Source organism: Haemaphysalis longicornis, unplaced genomic scaffold (assembly GCF_048455015.1).
Source record: "Haemaphysalis longicornis isolate Haplotype H1 unplaced genomic scaffold, Haemaphysalis longicornis Haplotype H1 scaffold_12, whole genome shotgun sequence".
NCBI classification, from domain to species: Eukaryota; Metazoa; Arthropoda; class Arachnida; order Ixodida; family Ixodidae; genus Haemaphysalis; species Haemaphysalis longicornis.
The window spans coordinates 51,110,143-51,126,487 of NW_027526225.1; the positions used below are offsets into that span (position 1 = coordinate 51,110,143).

General features: G+C 47.7%; 1 protein-coding gene across 1 annotated transcript in view; it reads right to left on the bottom strand.

Annotated features, from left to right (window-relative positions):
• The window catches only part of Prp38 (pre-mRNA processing factor 38), a 28,777-nt gene that overhangs the window by 4,970 nt on the left and 7,462 nt on the right, over positions 1–16,345 (bottom strand). The window contains exons 4-5 of the mRNA XM_077693253.1: positions 8,628–8,713; positions 6,077–6,193 (exon numbers count right to left, since the gene is read on the bottom strand). Of these exons, the coding sequence (XP_077549379.1) occupies positions 6,077–6,193; positions 8,628–8,713 (203 nt within the window). The remainder of the gene's footprint in view (positions 1–6,076; positions 6,194–8,627; positions 8,714–16,345) is intronic.

A 16,345-nucleotide genomic window follows, 5' to 3' on the forward strand; every position in this document is an offset into this window, starting at 1 on the left:
TTAGTTTTTTCACTGGATGGTGCTAGCTGTCAAGCAAGCAAAAGTTTTATTTCTTTATTTCAATACAGAAATGACATACCATATTTTCGTGCGTATAACCCGCACCAAAAAATGCCGAAACTTCAGTGGCAAAGTAGGGGTGCGAATAATACGCAGGGTTTTTCCGTCAGTGCAGCACGACAATGCATGTTGTGCCGTGAAGATGACCTTGTGTACAACAGTGAGGACCGCAGCTCAAGTTATACCTCTAGCGAGAGCGGTGGCACTCAGTGAATTGTGACTTTCGCCTTGCTATCAGTGTATTCTACTTGCTAAATATACGCTTTTTTTGTCAACATAGTATGTGATGTGTTGCTTGAGCAGTGGCCTTGGGGCAGCCTTTCCTGTATAAAATGTGCGGGCAATACGCGAGGAATTCTTTTTTCGTTTTCCAGCGGGCTGAAAGTGGGATTGAGGATTATATGCAGGGGCGGGTTATACGCGCGAAAATACGGTATACCCAAAATAAGCAAACTAGGCCGTTGTGAACATCGATATGTATTTGCAAAGCTTTTCGTATTGGTGCATGATGGTTTTAAAGTCCATCAGTCACGAAGTAGCAAGTTTCATAGGACTTAACAGGTGAGTCCCCCCTTAAAACATCTCTTTTCGTCTCGTGTGCAGCTATAAGTGTGTTGCTGCATGACCCACTGTCATGGTTGCCAGCATTCATTTCGGCAGCATGCGTAGGGCTGGTAGACGAAAAAATTCTTCTTTCAAACGTTTCAGGGCCCTATCAGGAAAACCGTTTCGGTTCAAGGTGCTTCAGTTGATTCCCTTTCCTTTTGGATAGAGAGTTTTCACTCCACAAAAAACAGTTGTCAGTCCCATCAAACGGGTTAGAGCTAGCGGGGTACCAAACGTATCACCCTTCGAGTTCTTGCACTCAACAGCCACTAACACGCACCAGCTATTCCCAATAACGGCAGCTGGCTTTCCCACAGTGCACCGGTGACACGCAGATAAACAACGAGGAAGGTGCTTTTGGGGAGTGCCTTTTATTTTTTTGGCACAGGGCCAATTCTACCCTGGTGCTTCCCTTTTTGCATCCTGACAACTTTCTCCTGCTCAAGCTGTCGACCTCAACACTCTTAAAGGGGCCCTGAAAGGCATTTTGAGCACACTAAATGAAGTAGCGCAATCGTTAGATTGGGTCGTCAAGGTCATCTGGGCCAAGTATTACTCCTTTACGCGCAGCGGAAAGCTCACACTTTTGTTGCAAAGTTTGTCGCTTTTTTCTCACCCTTTCCTTCGTGTTTTTGGACGCCGCCATCTTCACATGTCTACATCATCGATTCCCAGATGTTCGTCATGAGCTAGACATCCTGCTATTGGGCGGCTTTTTCACGCACTTCCGGCAAAGAGATGAGTCGTCTGCTCAGCGTCGACTCGCCGGCTGATCTGCCAGCGTAGTGCCGGAGTGCTTGGACATTTTACGACAAACGAAACAAGTGTAAACAAACGCTTAACCGTTTGTATTGAATGCAACACGGCCATAACACGACGTGGATTTTATCTTACGTGAGTACGTCCCATAATAAAGAAAGCGTTGAAGCCCCGTGGCACTTCTTTCGTGCAATCGCAGAGAACGCCCTAAGCCGAATGCCCAGGTTTGACGGATACATTTTTTTCCACTTCAAAACAATCCAGAGATGCGTTTCGAACGAACACAACGTCACAACATGCGTTGCAAGTCTGAACCGCGATTGACAGACGATGGGCTGCCTCCTCCTGCCCCTCGTAAATTCGGCACTCACCTCGCGCGCGGTTTGCGGGGACGAACAGCAAGTCACTTAACTCTGGCGCGCAAGCCGAGATGGCTTTTAGCCACGCACACTGCACATACCCCATGCGAGGTTGAGTCGTACGTCGCTCGAGAAAGATAATCCAGGCCATGGGAAGCACTATCCACCCGCAGAAGCACAACGTCGCATTTCATCGCGAAACAAAGGCATCCACAACACACACACCATCGCCTCCTGTAATGCCAAACGCATCTCGCACTTCCAAATGAGAGTGAGTAGTATGCCTGCAGTGCCCATATGCCGCGAGGTGGGGCCCCAAGCTGAACCGGGATCACGCAACCGTAACTGACCTCTGGGGCGGTTTGTGCCTTGTTGCCAAGGCAACCGATGTTTGAGATCGTCAAAGAAAGGCGCTCGCTCCAGCGCTAGAAAGCTCAGAGCCGCGCCGGAGCATGTTTAGCCAACGTTGCCGCTCTCCACCACGCGTCGCCACAAGCTGAACTGGTCACATGATTGAAGCGTTTTGTGCACGGGTTCTGTATCGGCTTAAAATGTCTTTTTCACATGGCGCCGGCAGGAATTACCACCACCGCAAAATAAGACCCGGCACCAGCGGGGCCACATCTGATACGGCGCTTTTTGGATAAACAGTGCGCGGTGCATGAAAGGGACCGAGCGCAAGATCCTCCCCAGCGGCTGCGAGTTCGCCGCCGATTAAAAGTCACGTGCTGCATTGCAGCAACGCACACCGCGAAAGGGCAAGGCCAGGCCACCGCACACATGCGGCCAGATTTTTCGTTCGCTTATCCATCCTTGAGCGGAGTGCGGAATTCATGGTGTCAACAAAACGTGCCCGTAGCAGACGGCAGTCGGAGGAGTGTAATGCGGAAGTACGTCACCGCTGACTAGCGCAGCATCATGGGAGGCAGTGCTCGCGCGCCGTCAACAGTTGAAAAGAGGAGGAAACGCGGCGCGACGATAATGCGCGGTTTTTGATTTACGATTTCTCAGCTAATACTCATCGCTTTAACAAAATTCCTGCGGGAGGAGATTGCTAATACATTGTCTTATTTGGTTACATGTAGATCCATGCATCGGCGGAAGGTATTTCAGGACCCCTTTAAGATCAGAAAGCACAGCTATGTAGTAACATAGTCTCTGTTTGTCTAATCAAATGACCCCAAAATATTTTTTTACTCGCAATGTTCCTTTTTTTTTTATTTTACCTAATCCATCAAAATGACGGCCATCTTGACTAGCACTGAACTCCTAGACACCACGACGAAGCTTCCTTGACAAAAAGGCGTTGACACCGTGCACCGAAGAGTTATTCTGACCGACCAACTGACGACCCTGGCTTATGAAATACCCCTCGCCTTCCTGAAGAATACCGTTTCAGTTCACTAGAAAGGCTGTTTTGTCCTGATAACAATAACACGAATTTTATCGCAAACTTCAGACAAGTAATGGAGATATTAACAAAAACGTGTGAAGCGGCGACGACTCGCCGGACACTTTCCGGCCATTTTTCTATGACGTCACAGAATCGTCTGTGCGGTTGTCAGCTGCCAACCTAAGCCACCGCTACGAAACATGACTGGGTGATTGTAGCGGGGCCTCTAGTTTCGTATGATTGCATCACTTGATTGCTAACATTCAATCAACACACTAATACGTGTTTCCAGTGACCGCCCACAACACGCGACTCCTGCCCATATTTTACGTCAATATGGTGTGAAATTTGGTAGTTATTCAGTATTTCTTACGTTTTCTCTTTCATTGCGACACGTCTTTTATGGCTAGAATGGAGCTGAGTAAGCTACCACAGTCAAGCTCTTCCAAACTGAATAGAGCTGTATTTTGTCTTCCTGGCCCATTGAGGATTTTTGTGCATACAACATAAGTGTGTTTTGAAATTTAAATATCATAGTACAGGGAAAAAGATACATGGGCAGAGGGCTAGCACGAGCTCATGCGCGAGAGTTTATAAATCAAGCTTGTTCTTCATGACCTTGCGTTGCCCCATACACAGTTTTCTTTTTTAGAGCCAAGATGAATGCTTACAGAACTGCCATTGATGTTTCTTTTTCGTAAGGGAGTCGCGTTGGTCATGCAGCTTGTCAGACTATATAGTTGCACCCTACTGACGCTACTCCTCTGAAGAATTTGCGGTTGAGGTCACCACATAACGTGAAAGTTAACATACAAAATATGTCATTGATAAAACAGACGGCAGCAGGAAATTTTCTTTGCATTGTTTTATACCGCGAGGAAATTTTGCAAGCCATTTAAAATTACCCTCATCTTTTCCTACTGAAGCATGCCCGACAAATTGTACGTGGTGCTGCATTTCTTACTTAAAATCACAAAATATTCACTTCAATCCGCAAGTATTCAACAAAAGTTATTCCCTCTGAAAGCAAAAATTCCTATTCGCACACTTCTACCATAGTCTAAAACTATAGTCTGGTATTTTCCTTCAGCAATTTTTGTTATAAGAAGAGCAACTGTTGTGAGCAACATGTTGCCTCACCTACGTGGCTACTTTTACCGTATTTACTCGCGTAATCCTCGCACTCGCGTAATCCTCGCACCCCTAATGTGAGCCACCAAAACTTGGATTTTTTGGTTCCTCGCATAATCCTCGCACCCCCAACTTTGCAGCGGCGAAAGCTGCCCGCTCGCGAAACCCGCATGGTGCACGCACTCTCCAACGCGCGCCCTCCCCCGCCGCCTCTCCGTTCGGCGGAGAGCGCTGTGTACCCAAGGCCATCCAGGCGCCCTAACACGCTACTCGCACTGTACTTGAGCCGGTTTCGCGTGCGCGCAACTAGACTAGTCGCCATGGGGAAGAGCGCCAGCTACACTGCCGCTTTCAAATTGAAAGCGATAGAGTACGCGATCGAACACGGCAACCGCGCCGCAGGCAGGCACTTCGGCGTCACCGACTTCAACGTGCGTTACCGTCGAGCTTCACAAGTAGGGCACGCACATGACGACGACGAGATAGGGCGCGCGCCAGAAAGCAAAGGCGGCAATTTCATGATCGCTGATCGACGGGATACTGTTTACGTTGTAAATTATAAAATAAAAAGAAATATCTGCTGTTGGCAACACTGAGCTTACATATACAAAAACCGACCGCTACATTTAGCGGGATTGGCAGAAGGCAAATTGGCAACACTGTGCACTGCATTTATCCCCCGCATAATTCTCGCACCCCTAACTTCGCATTGACTTTTCCGAAAAAAAAGTGCGAGGATTATGCGAGTAAATACGGTATTCCACCCTAGCCTGATGATAAAATTTAAAAAATTTATGGTTGCCACAGACGATCATGTTCCTGCCCTGCCATTGCGATGGTCTGGTGGGCAGCACAGAACTTCCAGCTACTAATAGCATGGCTCGCAACGTGGCTTCTTGTGGACCCTCGACGGCAAATGCAACAACACGGCAGCATTTATTTTCTTGCTCAGTATGCACACGGGCCTTACACATTACTCACACAAAAACCCATTTTATTAGTTATACTTTTACACCACTAAAAAAAATCCTTAGCTGTTTTTTTAAGAAAAATTACGGTTCTTGCAGCCACAAACAACTTTCAAGCTTGTTCACAGGTGCCATGTGAAGTAAAGCTCAACTACCCCTCTGTCAAAACAACAATGATTGGGGAGGGTGACGCTTTCCAAAATCAAGTCAGCACCACACGAACCAGCCCAGAAGCAAGCCGACCCATATCACACCACCTTACAACACACATCGAACATTTCTTATCGGGACGGTTCATTGCACTACAACTATGCTCTCTGGCGCTTTACTGATATGGCATTCCATGGGCATTCCATGGGGCAAACCATTGTCGTCATTAGATGAAATGTGCATGGATTAGACAGAAAAATTATGCACCCCTCAGTCATTACTGCGCAAGAAAATAAATGCTGGCTCTCCAAATCCAAACTGGCCCTGTCGGAATGGTGCAATCAGATAGACATTGGCCTTATAGTGCGAGGGACCCAGGTTTGATTCTTTCCAAGGGAAGTGTTTTAATTTAGTTTTCCTCGCTGCACCCACAATCATCATCACCGTCAGAGAAAGTTGGCTTTCCTGCACTGTGTTTTGGGTGGACTACAGGTGACATCAGTGTACAGCTAAAGGCATTTGCATTGAAAAGAAAACACTTCTCACTGAAACACAGCTCGCTTCATTTACACTAGTGCCAAACAACTTCCCTCTACTGTACATTAGTGTGAAACTCTGTGGCATGCAGAGGGAGGGAGAGAGAGCCCTGCCTTGGGGGGTGCCGGCTCCTCGACGTCCTCCTCGGCCGACTCGACGTCGTCCAGGTCGTCCTCAAGAGCGCTCACTCGCGGCTCCAGCTCCCCATTCTCTTCCAGCACTTGCCGCTTCTGCAAGCCCACAAGGATACGGACAAAGTCACACCACCAGCTCAGAGGCACTCAACCAGTAACCCGCCCAATGCATTATGTTCGATACGCCCGTCACGGTGGCTCAGTGACTAAGGCGTTGTAGTGGATGCTGTCCAGATGGAGGCAGAGTCCTTCAATGCCTTTCTGGTCATGAAACTTCGCCGTCACGCTATGGGAGAGCTTAGTTCGCTGCCGCGCCTCGACACTGGTGTTGATAGGAGGGCAGCCGGGGGCGTGGTCAGAGCGCGTTTGGCAGGGAACGGACCACGGGGTAAGATAAAACAGACGCTCGCCGCCTTATCAGCAGTGCGCTTTCGCTTTACGTGTCGTGGGCCGCGCAAATGGACTTATCATTTTGTGAGTGGCGAAAAAATTTGGTGCGAACGGGCATGCTGCTACTGCGTTCCTGCCTACCGGCCTGGCTACAAAGCAGCGGCGGCCGCCCGATGCCCTCCGATCTGCAGTAGCACCACTCACGGTAGCCTCTGACCCCGTACGAAACTTGGCCGGGAGTTTCATGACCGGAGAAGCATTGAAGTACTCTGACAGAGGCAAAAAGCGAGACCGCCCGTGTGCTGGGATTTCGGCGCAGGAGATACCCAGGAGGCCAATATTAATCCGGAGCCCTCCGCTAAGGCATGCCTCACAGCCCTGGTGTATCTTTGGCAAGTTATACGCTACAATCACTCATTTTTGATATGAGCCGAGATAGAAATTGAAACTGAAAGCACAAGAACCGATTGGTGGTGCTCTCCGAACACCAAGGAGGGTTTTTGCACCTTAAAGCTTCGCATTCCTTTGCATATGGGCATGTGCTTACTAATGCGGCGTCATGCTTTCTTTGCCTCGACAAGAAACAGCTTTTTTTTTACTCTGAACAATGACCTTGACGTTCCTGCAAAAGCATGCCTTTGACACCGTTTTGAATGCATTTTTCTTATTACCATCGTAAAAACAACTCCAATGTGTATTGTTAATGGAAGTCTGGCACTTCCAGTAATGCACATACACCTTGCCAGAAATGGGCCCAATGTTTCCTTTGCAATGAATAATTGGACATATTCGACGTGCCCTTAGTTATAGTAGTTTGGAATGGCTCTGCTTAGAGCCACTAGATGAGGTTTCACAGTATCGGCACTCTTTTCTGTCATTGTTCTATGCTGCCCGCAGCGGCCATTGGTCGAACTCCGTCACGTGACGTTTGTTTACCCCGAGAAGACACAAGGGCGCTGACATTTTGGTGCCTCTGTGTTGCCGCGCCCACGCTCTTCGATAATTCATGATTTTCGGAGCGCAATGTGGCTGTATGACACGTTGAGGGTGAGTTTTCAAGCCCCCAGACAGAGTAGTGATGCCGTGCTGCTCTGTACTAAACTGTTTAAACCAGCGGGAAGAAGGGAAACGCCTGCATCGCTTCCCGCTGGGAAAGAACGACAGTGGCTCAGCGTAACCTACAGCCACTTAAAAAGCGCAGCTTAATTAGTGGCTCGGCGTAACCTTCAGCCACTAAATAAGCTACGCTGGCGTAACCGAGCCTGATCCTCTCGCACCGGCGCGCTGTCTCTAAATCCTCGAAAAGTAAACACAGCTGTCATGGTTGACAAGCGGCGCCCGGACCAATACAGCCCGCCAATGTCAGCCGGAATACGGCGCATAAAGCTGGCCACCCCGGCGTCAGGCCCCAAAATGGCTGCCGCCGTGCGTCAGTGTCGTTACTCTTAAGCGCAACTCCTTTAGTGGCTCTAGTTCTGCTCATACATACTTCACGCCCAAGTATTCCTTTGCTCTGGCCAGGCAGCTGAATCAAATGAGACAAAACCGACAGGCTGGAATTATCGCTTTTAGGTCTTTCCACTGCCTTAAGTTTTCCTTATGGCTAGTTCCAAATACGTGCTGGGCTTTTTTTGCGCGTTTTTTCCACGGGTTTTGCACTAGCAATGCACTACAATGGTTTGCAGGACATGTGGACACTTCATTAGGGTTATCTTATGCATATCCAATAACATGTTTTACTGAATGACCACGGAGCAACACCTAATTACCAAAATAAATAACCTGCTAAGGATGTCCAGGTGTTTGGAAAACATTTGAGTTAGATATTCTTCCAAACAATGCACCACACAAAGAGGCAGCTGGCAGCTAACACACAAGTAGCGAGACTCCCTTCGCTGTTTTGGTCGCACCTGACTCACGACGGCCAACAACATGACTGCGCAACTGAAATAAGACCAAGCAATGCAAATGAACAAACATGTGCTTCATTTGTTGTCTAAGATTTACCTGGCATGTTCTACAGGTTCGTTATTTTTTAATAGACGACAAGAGATGCCCTCCAAAATTTTTCTTACACAGGTTGTCTCGGGAGTGGCAGTGAAAGGTTTAAGTGGCGTTTAAAATCAGAAGCCGCCCTCACCTGTATCCGGGGCAGAATGATGTCGGCCACCCGTTCCTCCCGCAAGAGCTCGTCAATCAGCTCGTCCATGTGCACCACCGTGTAGGCTGCAACAGGGGAGGCGATAGTACGAACCCCTTGGGGGTGACGGCATCCTTCCAGCGGTACGAATGAAAACGAGACCGGAACGTGCACCGAAAACAGTTACTAGGCGCACTGAAGCCTGCTTGCGTACTTTGCATGCGAAAGCCCTATGCCGTTCCCTGGTGATACTTATCAAAGACTTCTTCACTGCTACACTGTGTTTGCACTCTTTCATCCCATTCTAGTGTAAGAATTACTTTGACAGGCCGACTGGCGACACTTCACACCCCACCTTCCTCGGAGTCAGAGCTCTCCCTGGCTGGTGGGCACCTGTTGTACATGCACTAGGCCACCCCTCGTTCCACTGATTGCAATGTGGTGATGGGGTGCGGAGGTCCTGCATCCTGCCCCGGAGACCCACGTTCAAATACCACACACTCAAATTTGCTTATTCAATCCACACAGTTGCAGCTGCTTTCTGCGCCAGACAACAAAATTAATGCCACAAAAATGTTGCTTTCCCCCCAAAATGCGGCGCTTAAGGCTTTTGTTAATAAAATTACCCTTTTCCAGCTGCGCTTCATTTCACAAAACGGCAGCAGCTCAGGGCCTATTCGAGTCAGTGGTGCAAAGTGCTATGGCGAAGCGTTTCTTCAACGAGACCCAGCACTTGCGAGACTTCAAACGTCACAAACACATTCTACGCATTTGGTGGAAACTGCCCAAAGAGTGCCTGCCAAGACAGTAGTGGTATTTAAATCAAGTCGAACTATGCGTATGTTAGCCACACTAAAAAGCACTTGTCATAACAAAGTCAGTTTGCTTGAAGTGTGCCTAAAGCGTAGCTTCCTTCGCCTCACTGTCACGACGGTGTCCATGCACACCACAAAACGCATTGCACTAATGCCAACTTTCTATGACGACGACAATGATTCTGGGTGCTGTGAAAGATGGTTGAAACGCAAAGCTTTCTCTGGTCGAAAGCCAATGTCTTCAAAGACCAAAGCCAAAGTACGAAATCCCAATCGTTACGCCCAAAACACACTGCAGGAAAGACAGCTAACACTTTACGCAGTGGTTTTGCACTGGAGTACAAATTGCAGAAATCTGCTATATCTAGCATCCCGAAATTTTCTGTGTGTCATCACACCCGACGTCGGCAAATGATTAAAGATGATGCTGGGACGAAAGCGGCCACGGGTTTTCACGAAGGCCCATTACGCGCCTCAAGAAAGAGAGAGTCCCCCCCCCACCTAGCTTGTCTGACAACACCGGTTGAACATGAAGCTTTGTTCACGTAAAATCAAATGGTGAAGGATCAAAGCCAAAGCTCAACTAGTCAAAAACCCGTTTCCGAGTCAAAGACAAAATGCAGCTAACAACCAAGGAAGCTTCACGACAAAGCTTCCCTCACCATTAGGAGGAGGGGTGCATGATTTTTTGTTTTTTCTTTTCAGAGACTGAAACAAGACGGATTTGATTGAGCCCTTTTATACTGGCTTAGTCACAGTAACACCACAGCAGACCGCAATAAGCGTGAGGAAAACAGCTGGTGACCCAAAAGCTAGCAAGAAAGGGCTCTGACCCATTCCTTTCATTCGTCCTTAAAAAAGAAAAACAGACTAGCGTTTCAAATGGCTCTGAGACGCTACGAAGGCACGTGGATTAATTTACGAAGGCTGTGGTTGTTTCCTGCGGGCCGTAATTTTCCACACACACAGGGTAAGCCCTTTGCCCCCGCGCAATGCGAACCCTGCTTTCAGTAGCAAGTGCCCATGTTGTCCCCTGCCACCTTTCAGCACCGTCATAGGGTTTCCTTATTACAGTGGAGCTGTCTATGGCTACGTTACAGGGGAAAAAGAAAAGTGTCCATAGGAATTAACAATGCACGATGTCACGGGACATATGTGCACAAGGCCCCATGGCTCCCTGCCGACGACAAGGGAGCAGCTGGCACGCAACCGGTGCAGGCTCTGTCATGGCCGCTTGTAATAACTGTGAATGGATCGTCCATCACCAACCATGGTTCATGTCCTGCCTCCGCATAGCAATATATTTGTTTATTACAAGTACCTCAATCGCCCATTGGGCATTGTTGTAGGGGGGTTACAGTAGAAAATAGAATACAAACAGCAAACTATAACAGAACTAAAATCATGTGTAACATTATACACGATAAATCTAAACACTTGCAGTACAGCATTGTAGCAAAAGTACAAAACACAGGATTATACAACGGAAGCAGTAATTATACACATCAAAAATCAAACAAAAGAAGTGCAAAGCAAACGTTAAATATATGGCTGGATATGTATAAAGCTACTTAGCATGAGTGCACCTAATAGCTGTTGCTTTGTGGTTCCTACTTAGGGCTACTGGTGTGACATTTTGGCCAATATTTTTTTTTGCCAGCTTGAAGGGCCCCCGGAGCGATGTGTTAGATAGTGTCTCTCACATCTAAGCACATGCCCATCATCACCGGTTTCCCGTTTATGCGCGCATGAACTGCCAGGCTTCGTGCCCTGTGCGGTTCAGGGGTTCTGTGCTTGGGCACCTGAGCTGCACTCTCCCGCCTGCAAGTGAAGACTCCCGCTACAGCCACTATGGCAGCCCAGCAGACTTTCTATTTCACCAAATTCTCAGCCCCCCCCCCCCTTCCCCCATGCAGGTGAACCCCGTCACTGGGCACAACAACATGTGCAGTGCATCCTTCCCTTCTCGTCTCCTTTTGGATCAAACAGCAGCCCCACTTTTGTGTGCTAGGGTAAAGCTCGATCCCTTCCCAGTTTCATTCAGTTCAAAAAAGTAGGCCCAGTCGGAAATCACAAACAAACGTGTTTTGTCGCGTGCCCTCATTGCATCGCACAGTGCAACGGCACTGAACTTCTCCATAAACAACATTTTCGAAGCATGCAGTACCTGCAATACACACCACGCACATTCCCCTTAACAGCCAGAGAAATGTTCTGCAAATTTTTCAGGCAACTGCAGCTCCGCCGCACCCAATCTGCACGTATAGGAGCATTTTTCCGCAACACCAGTGTCGTGGAGTGTTGCAGTGACATATAAGACATACCGTATAAATCGGTATATAGGTCGAGTTTCCTCAAAAAGAATCCGCACAAAAGTCACCCCCGTCTTATATAGCAGCCATTGGAAGAATGTAAATTGTTGTCTGGCAACAATGTGCAAGCGTAATCCATCGCCATTGCCTTTTGTGTCGGACTGCTCTCCTGGAATATACTGGCTAGTGTGCGGAGCGCGCGCATTCTCTACGGGAGAGGGTGGCTCCGCCGGCGATGACTGCGCGCAGAGGCCGCAAGGGGCGCTGCTCGGCGAGAGGGTGCATGAAAGCCGCCAAGCTCCTCTGTCGCGGCGGCGTATTCGGCAGCCCACGCTTTGGTCGGCGGCGTGTAAGCACTGCCGAAGTAAACAGGTAGTCCTTTTTCAGAAACTGTTCGCCCATCCTTACTGTAAATAAGCTACCAATCGCCTGGCTATTTTGTGATTTCATCCAGAAACCCAAATTTAAGCTCTCCTAAGGCAGTATATGGTATATGCCGACTGAGCGGGAAATTTAATTTGAATGGTTTATTAATAAAATATTCTGAACCTGCGGGGAGCTAAATCTGTTAGAAAAAGTGGCGCTTTCAGGAAATGAGATGGATACGAACATCACAAAAATATTTTAATAATGAAACATAGTTCACTGTTAAACAGGTAACAGATTTACATTTTTGCAGGCACTATATATATTTATAACAGAAAAAAACACATTCCTATTGCATGCGGCTCTTTTCCTCTTAAATGACTAAATAAATAAACAAAATTTTCTATACCTTACGCGCGTTTCGACGAAATCCAACCTTGAAATCGGGCATGTGTACGTATTAGCATGCTTTCTGTTTTTATTCGTGTTTTAGGAATAGATAAAAAGTTCTGCACGTTTCTACAAGCGTTTCCGTTTCACTTGCTAGTTTGATGATGATATCCTCACCATTGACGCTTTTAAGAATCTCTGTCCCCACGCTGAGCAGCGACAAATCGCCGAGGCAGCTGTCAGTCACCACTGATAAAAGCGGTTTTTGATCAATTTCAGCTGGCTGAATGACCTTCGCAAGTGAAATTCATTACCGACAAGCACAAAAAAATGTAACAGCAACATAAACATCTGGGAATGAACCTTCAAAGTTTTCACGGATTTGAAGTTTCGCCATGTCTGTCACAGAAGAGCAGCCTTCGTTGCTCGCATATGAAATAAACTGCCCAAGCTTATCGGAAAATATGTGCCAGCCAGACTCAGACGGATACTTTTTGCAATGTCCATGTCCAGTGCCTGCAGGCTCCTCGAACTGGGGAAAAGCAGTTCCAATCTTTACAGCAAACTGCGAGGATACTTCGGTGTACGACATTTGAACGAAGTTGCTACAATGGTTTAAGTAATGTATTGCTTGCACACACACACACACACACACACACACACACACACACACACACACACACACACACGCACACGCACACAACTAGCAAGTGAAGGCGGGCCTGGATTAAACGTTACATCAATGAGAACGCTGCCAGAAGACTTGAGATGTCCTCGAAAAGCTTCCAGCCCGATTGGTTTTATGTTAAGGGCCTGAACAAGGAAAGAGAAGGTCAAAGGCAGCGACAAAAACACCTAAAGTTGAAACGCTGCCAGTAGTGTGAAGTGTGTATAGTTCTCATTTGACTCCTTCCTTGAGTACCTAATTTGTTTGTTCGAGATACCCACACTTTTTTCATATTACCGTTCTTTGGCTTGCAGTTAGTAGTTGAGCGCGTCTCTTTCTGTGTAGAACTATGTATAAGTGCATGTGTATATGTATGCGTAGACAAATATATTTATTTTTGTTTATTTTCCGACGACAGAGAGTTCTCTCAATTGTGCTGTAATTCTTTGTTGTTCTTTTTTTTTTGCTCACAACATTTCTCATACTCCCTTCCTAATTGCTTTATAATTTTTTTCCTATTCCCATATTTGTAAGAACTATTTGCTCTGTTCGATTGCATGCATAGACAAGAGTGCTGAAATTTACGTTGCTGAGTGTTTAGAGGGCTGAGGACCTCCGTCAGGCCACCTGTGCCTGACGGAGGTTTTTTTTAATGTTCTATTTTCAATTATTGTGTTCAGTGTTCTGTAAATAAAGTACTTCGTTTCATGTCTGCAGTAAATTTATTGCACATTTGCACAGATTTTTGTTTTCATATTTTTTGTCATTTTTATAGTTTCCAGATTGCCTAGATCTAATTCATACACTTGCCAGTGGCCCGACTCATTGAGACAGAGCACTTAAACAGTGGTGTGAAAAAAAGGCTTTGGCTGAAAAAGCTTGTTTTTTAGGATGCAAAAAGACAAACAGGTTAAATGGTTGACCTGTTTTGGCATACACCAGCCTCTACATGCTGCATTGAACACAGTGCTTCAGTTCTTAACATCACACTGAGCTATCTGCTAAGTAGGTTAGTTGAATCACGAGGAAACTTCTGGAATTGGTTAACGTGTAATAAATCGTGGTTTATATTGTTGGTCAGGCCCTTTGTGAAAGATAATTTAAAGTAGCAGATACAACAATGTTTTTAATTTACTGCCTGGTGAAGCACAATAGCTGCTTTGAGATTTCGAACGCCAATATTATTGTCATTACGACAGGAGTTCTGAAATATAATTCATGTTCTGTGTAGTTATTTAATGCCGCAATAGGTGAATTGTAGGTTGTTAATTATGTCTTCGGCAACGACTGCAGCCTTTGGAGACATTTACAAATATCCATGTTCATTTTAAACAAATCGAAAGTGTCGCTTTAAATGTCGCTGCCATAATGTTTTCTATTTCACCTCAGATATTGCCGCACATGTTATCTTATCTCCTTTGATTGAGAGAGTGTCGCAAACTAACGTCACCAGCCCAGAATAAGCAGCGCAGCGCAGAATCTCAAACGTTGCTTTAGTGTCCGGTTATTTGCTTGACATACTTGCCATTACTATTTTGTTTTCACTTCATCTCTGGCAGAATGCAGGCCATGTGGTAAGGGGTTTCAAACTTCCTGTGATATTTCTGCTCTCAGAAGCAAAATAAATAAAAAATCGGTTGGGTGGTTACTGACAAGTAAAGTTTTTTGAGGGCGGGAGGAGACGGCGAAGTTTACGCCACACATTTATCTACATTGGGTTTAGCAAAATGCGTGCATTCTAAAAGTACTCGCGTAGTTCTTATATAGCATGGCGTTTTGTAACGAACGCTCCAAACACACGAAAAAAGTAAACGCCCGCTTCGCGCTACTCGGCTAACTTGAAGCTTCCCAGCGCTTGGGGAGCACGCGGAACGCTGCGCGGGCTGGCGCGGACGGCGCGCACATGCACCCTCTCGCACAGCAGCGCCTCAAGCGGGCGCCGCCGCCAGTCATCACGGTCGGGGCCACCTCCGCGCCCGCCCTCAGCACACTAGCCAGTATATTCTAGGCACTGTACTATCACTATCAAGCCTTTAAATTGCTCTTCTCTTTTCTCTAGTTTTCCGTCTTTTACTCGTCTTGCGCGCGTGTGTGCGTGCATTTCTGTACGTGTCTGCTCCGAGATGAGCGGCGGAAGTCGACGCCAGTTCACCGCTGCGCTTAAGCTGAAAGCGATTGAGTCGCCGAGCAGAATGGGAATATGGCGGCGCAATGCCAGTTTTTCCTTTCAAAGAAAAGTGTGCGGTACTGGAGGAGCCAGAAAGCTAAGCTGTGCGCGTGCAACCCCCGGAACAGATCGTTCCGTGGACGTCAAGCGGTGCACCCCACATTGGAAAACAACGTGTGGCGGACTTCATTCGGGAACTTCGCTCACGATCGCTGCCGGTTACAGCGTAGGCCATCCACGGACCGGCTCTGCGAACTGTACAATGAGTGGATAGCCGCCGACAACGAAAAGACATCTACGGGCCGGCTGCGAAGACCATCCCTCGTGACCGTGTCAAGCTGGGTGTCCTTCTCTTGGCAGTTGCTGCCCGACGACATGGTTGCACGAGCGTTTAGTAAGTGCTCCATCAGCAACGCGCTCGACGGCACTGAAGATGACGGTGAAAAGCAGTCATCCTCGGACGACTCTGACAGCTCGGACAAGTGACTTCGGCAAGCATAGTGAGTGGCACTGACGGGCGGGCGTTGAAAATAAATATGGACTTTGTGTGTGCGCTTCTGTGCCGAATTCATTTTTTGTCAACTTTTCCCACCTCAAGATAGGGGGTCGACCTATATTCCATTTTATACGGTAACATGCATGTGGTGTTAACAGAAGCCATGTATAATCCCTTTCCTCGCATGGTTTTTTAGATGCAACGCTGAGAGGAGCATCTCTTGCCGGCGGCCTTGTCCTGCGTCCGTCGTCGTTGTCCGCGTTCGCACAGCTGCGTCTCTTCTCCGCTCACCCCCTCTCCGATAGCGAACACTCTCGCCCAACATCTGCGGGCGCGTGGCGCAGCGCACTCTCACTCCGCCGGTGGGAGGCGCGGCGCTGTGCGCATGTGCAGCGCCCTCTCTGTCCGCAGTCTCCTCTCCTTCGGGCGCGCTGCGCATATAAGCGGAGTGCCGCGCTCCGGCCGGTCTCTCAGTCGACAGTCGTCCGCGCTACGCTTGCTCTCT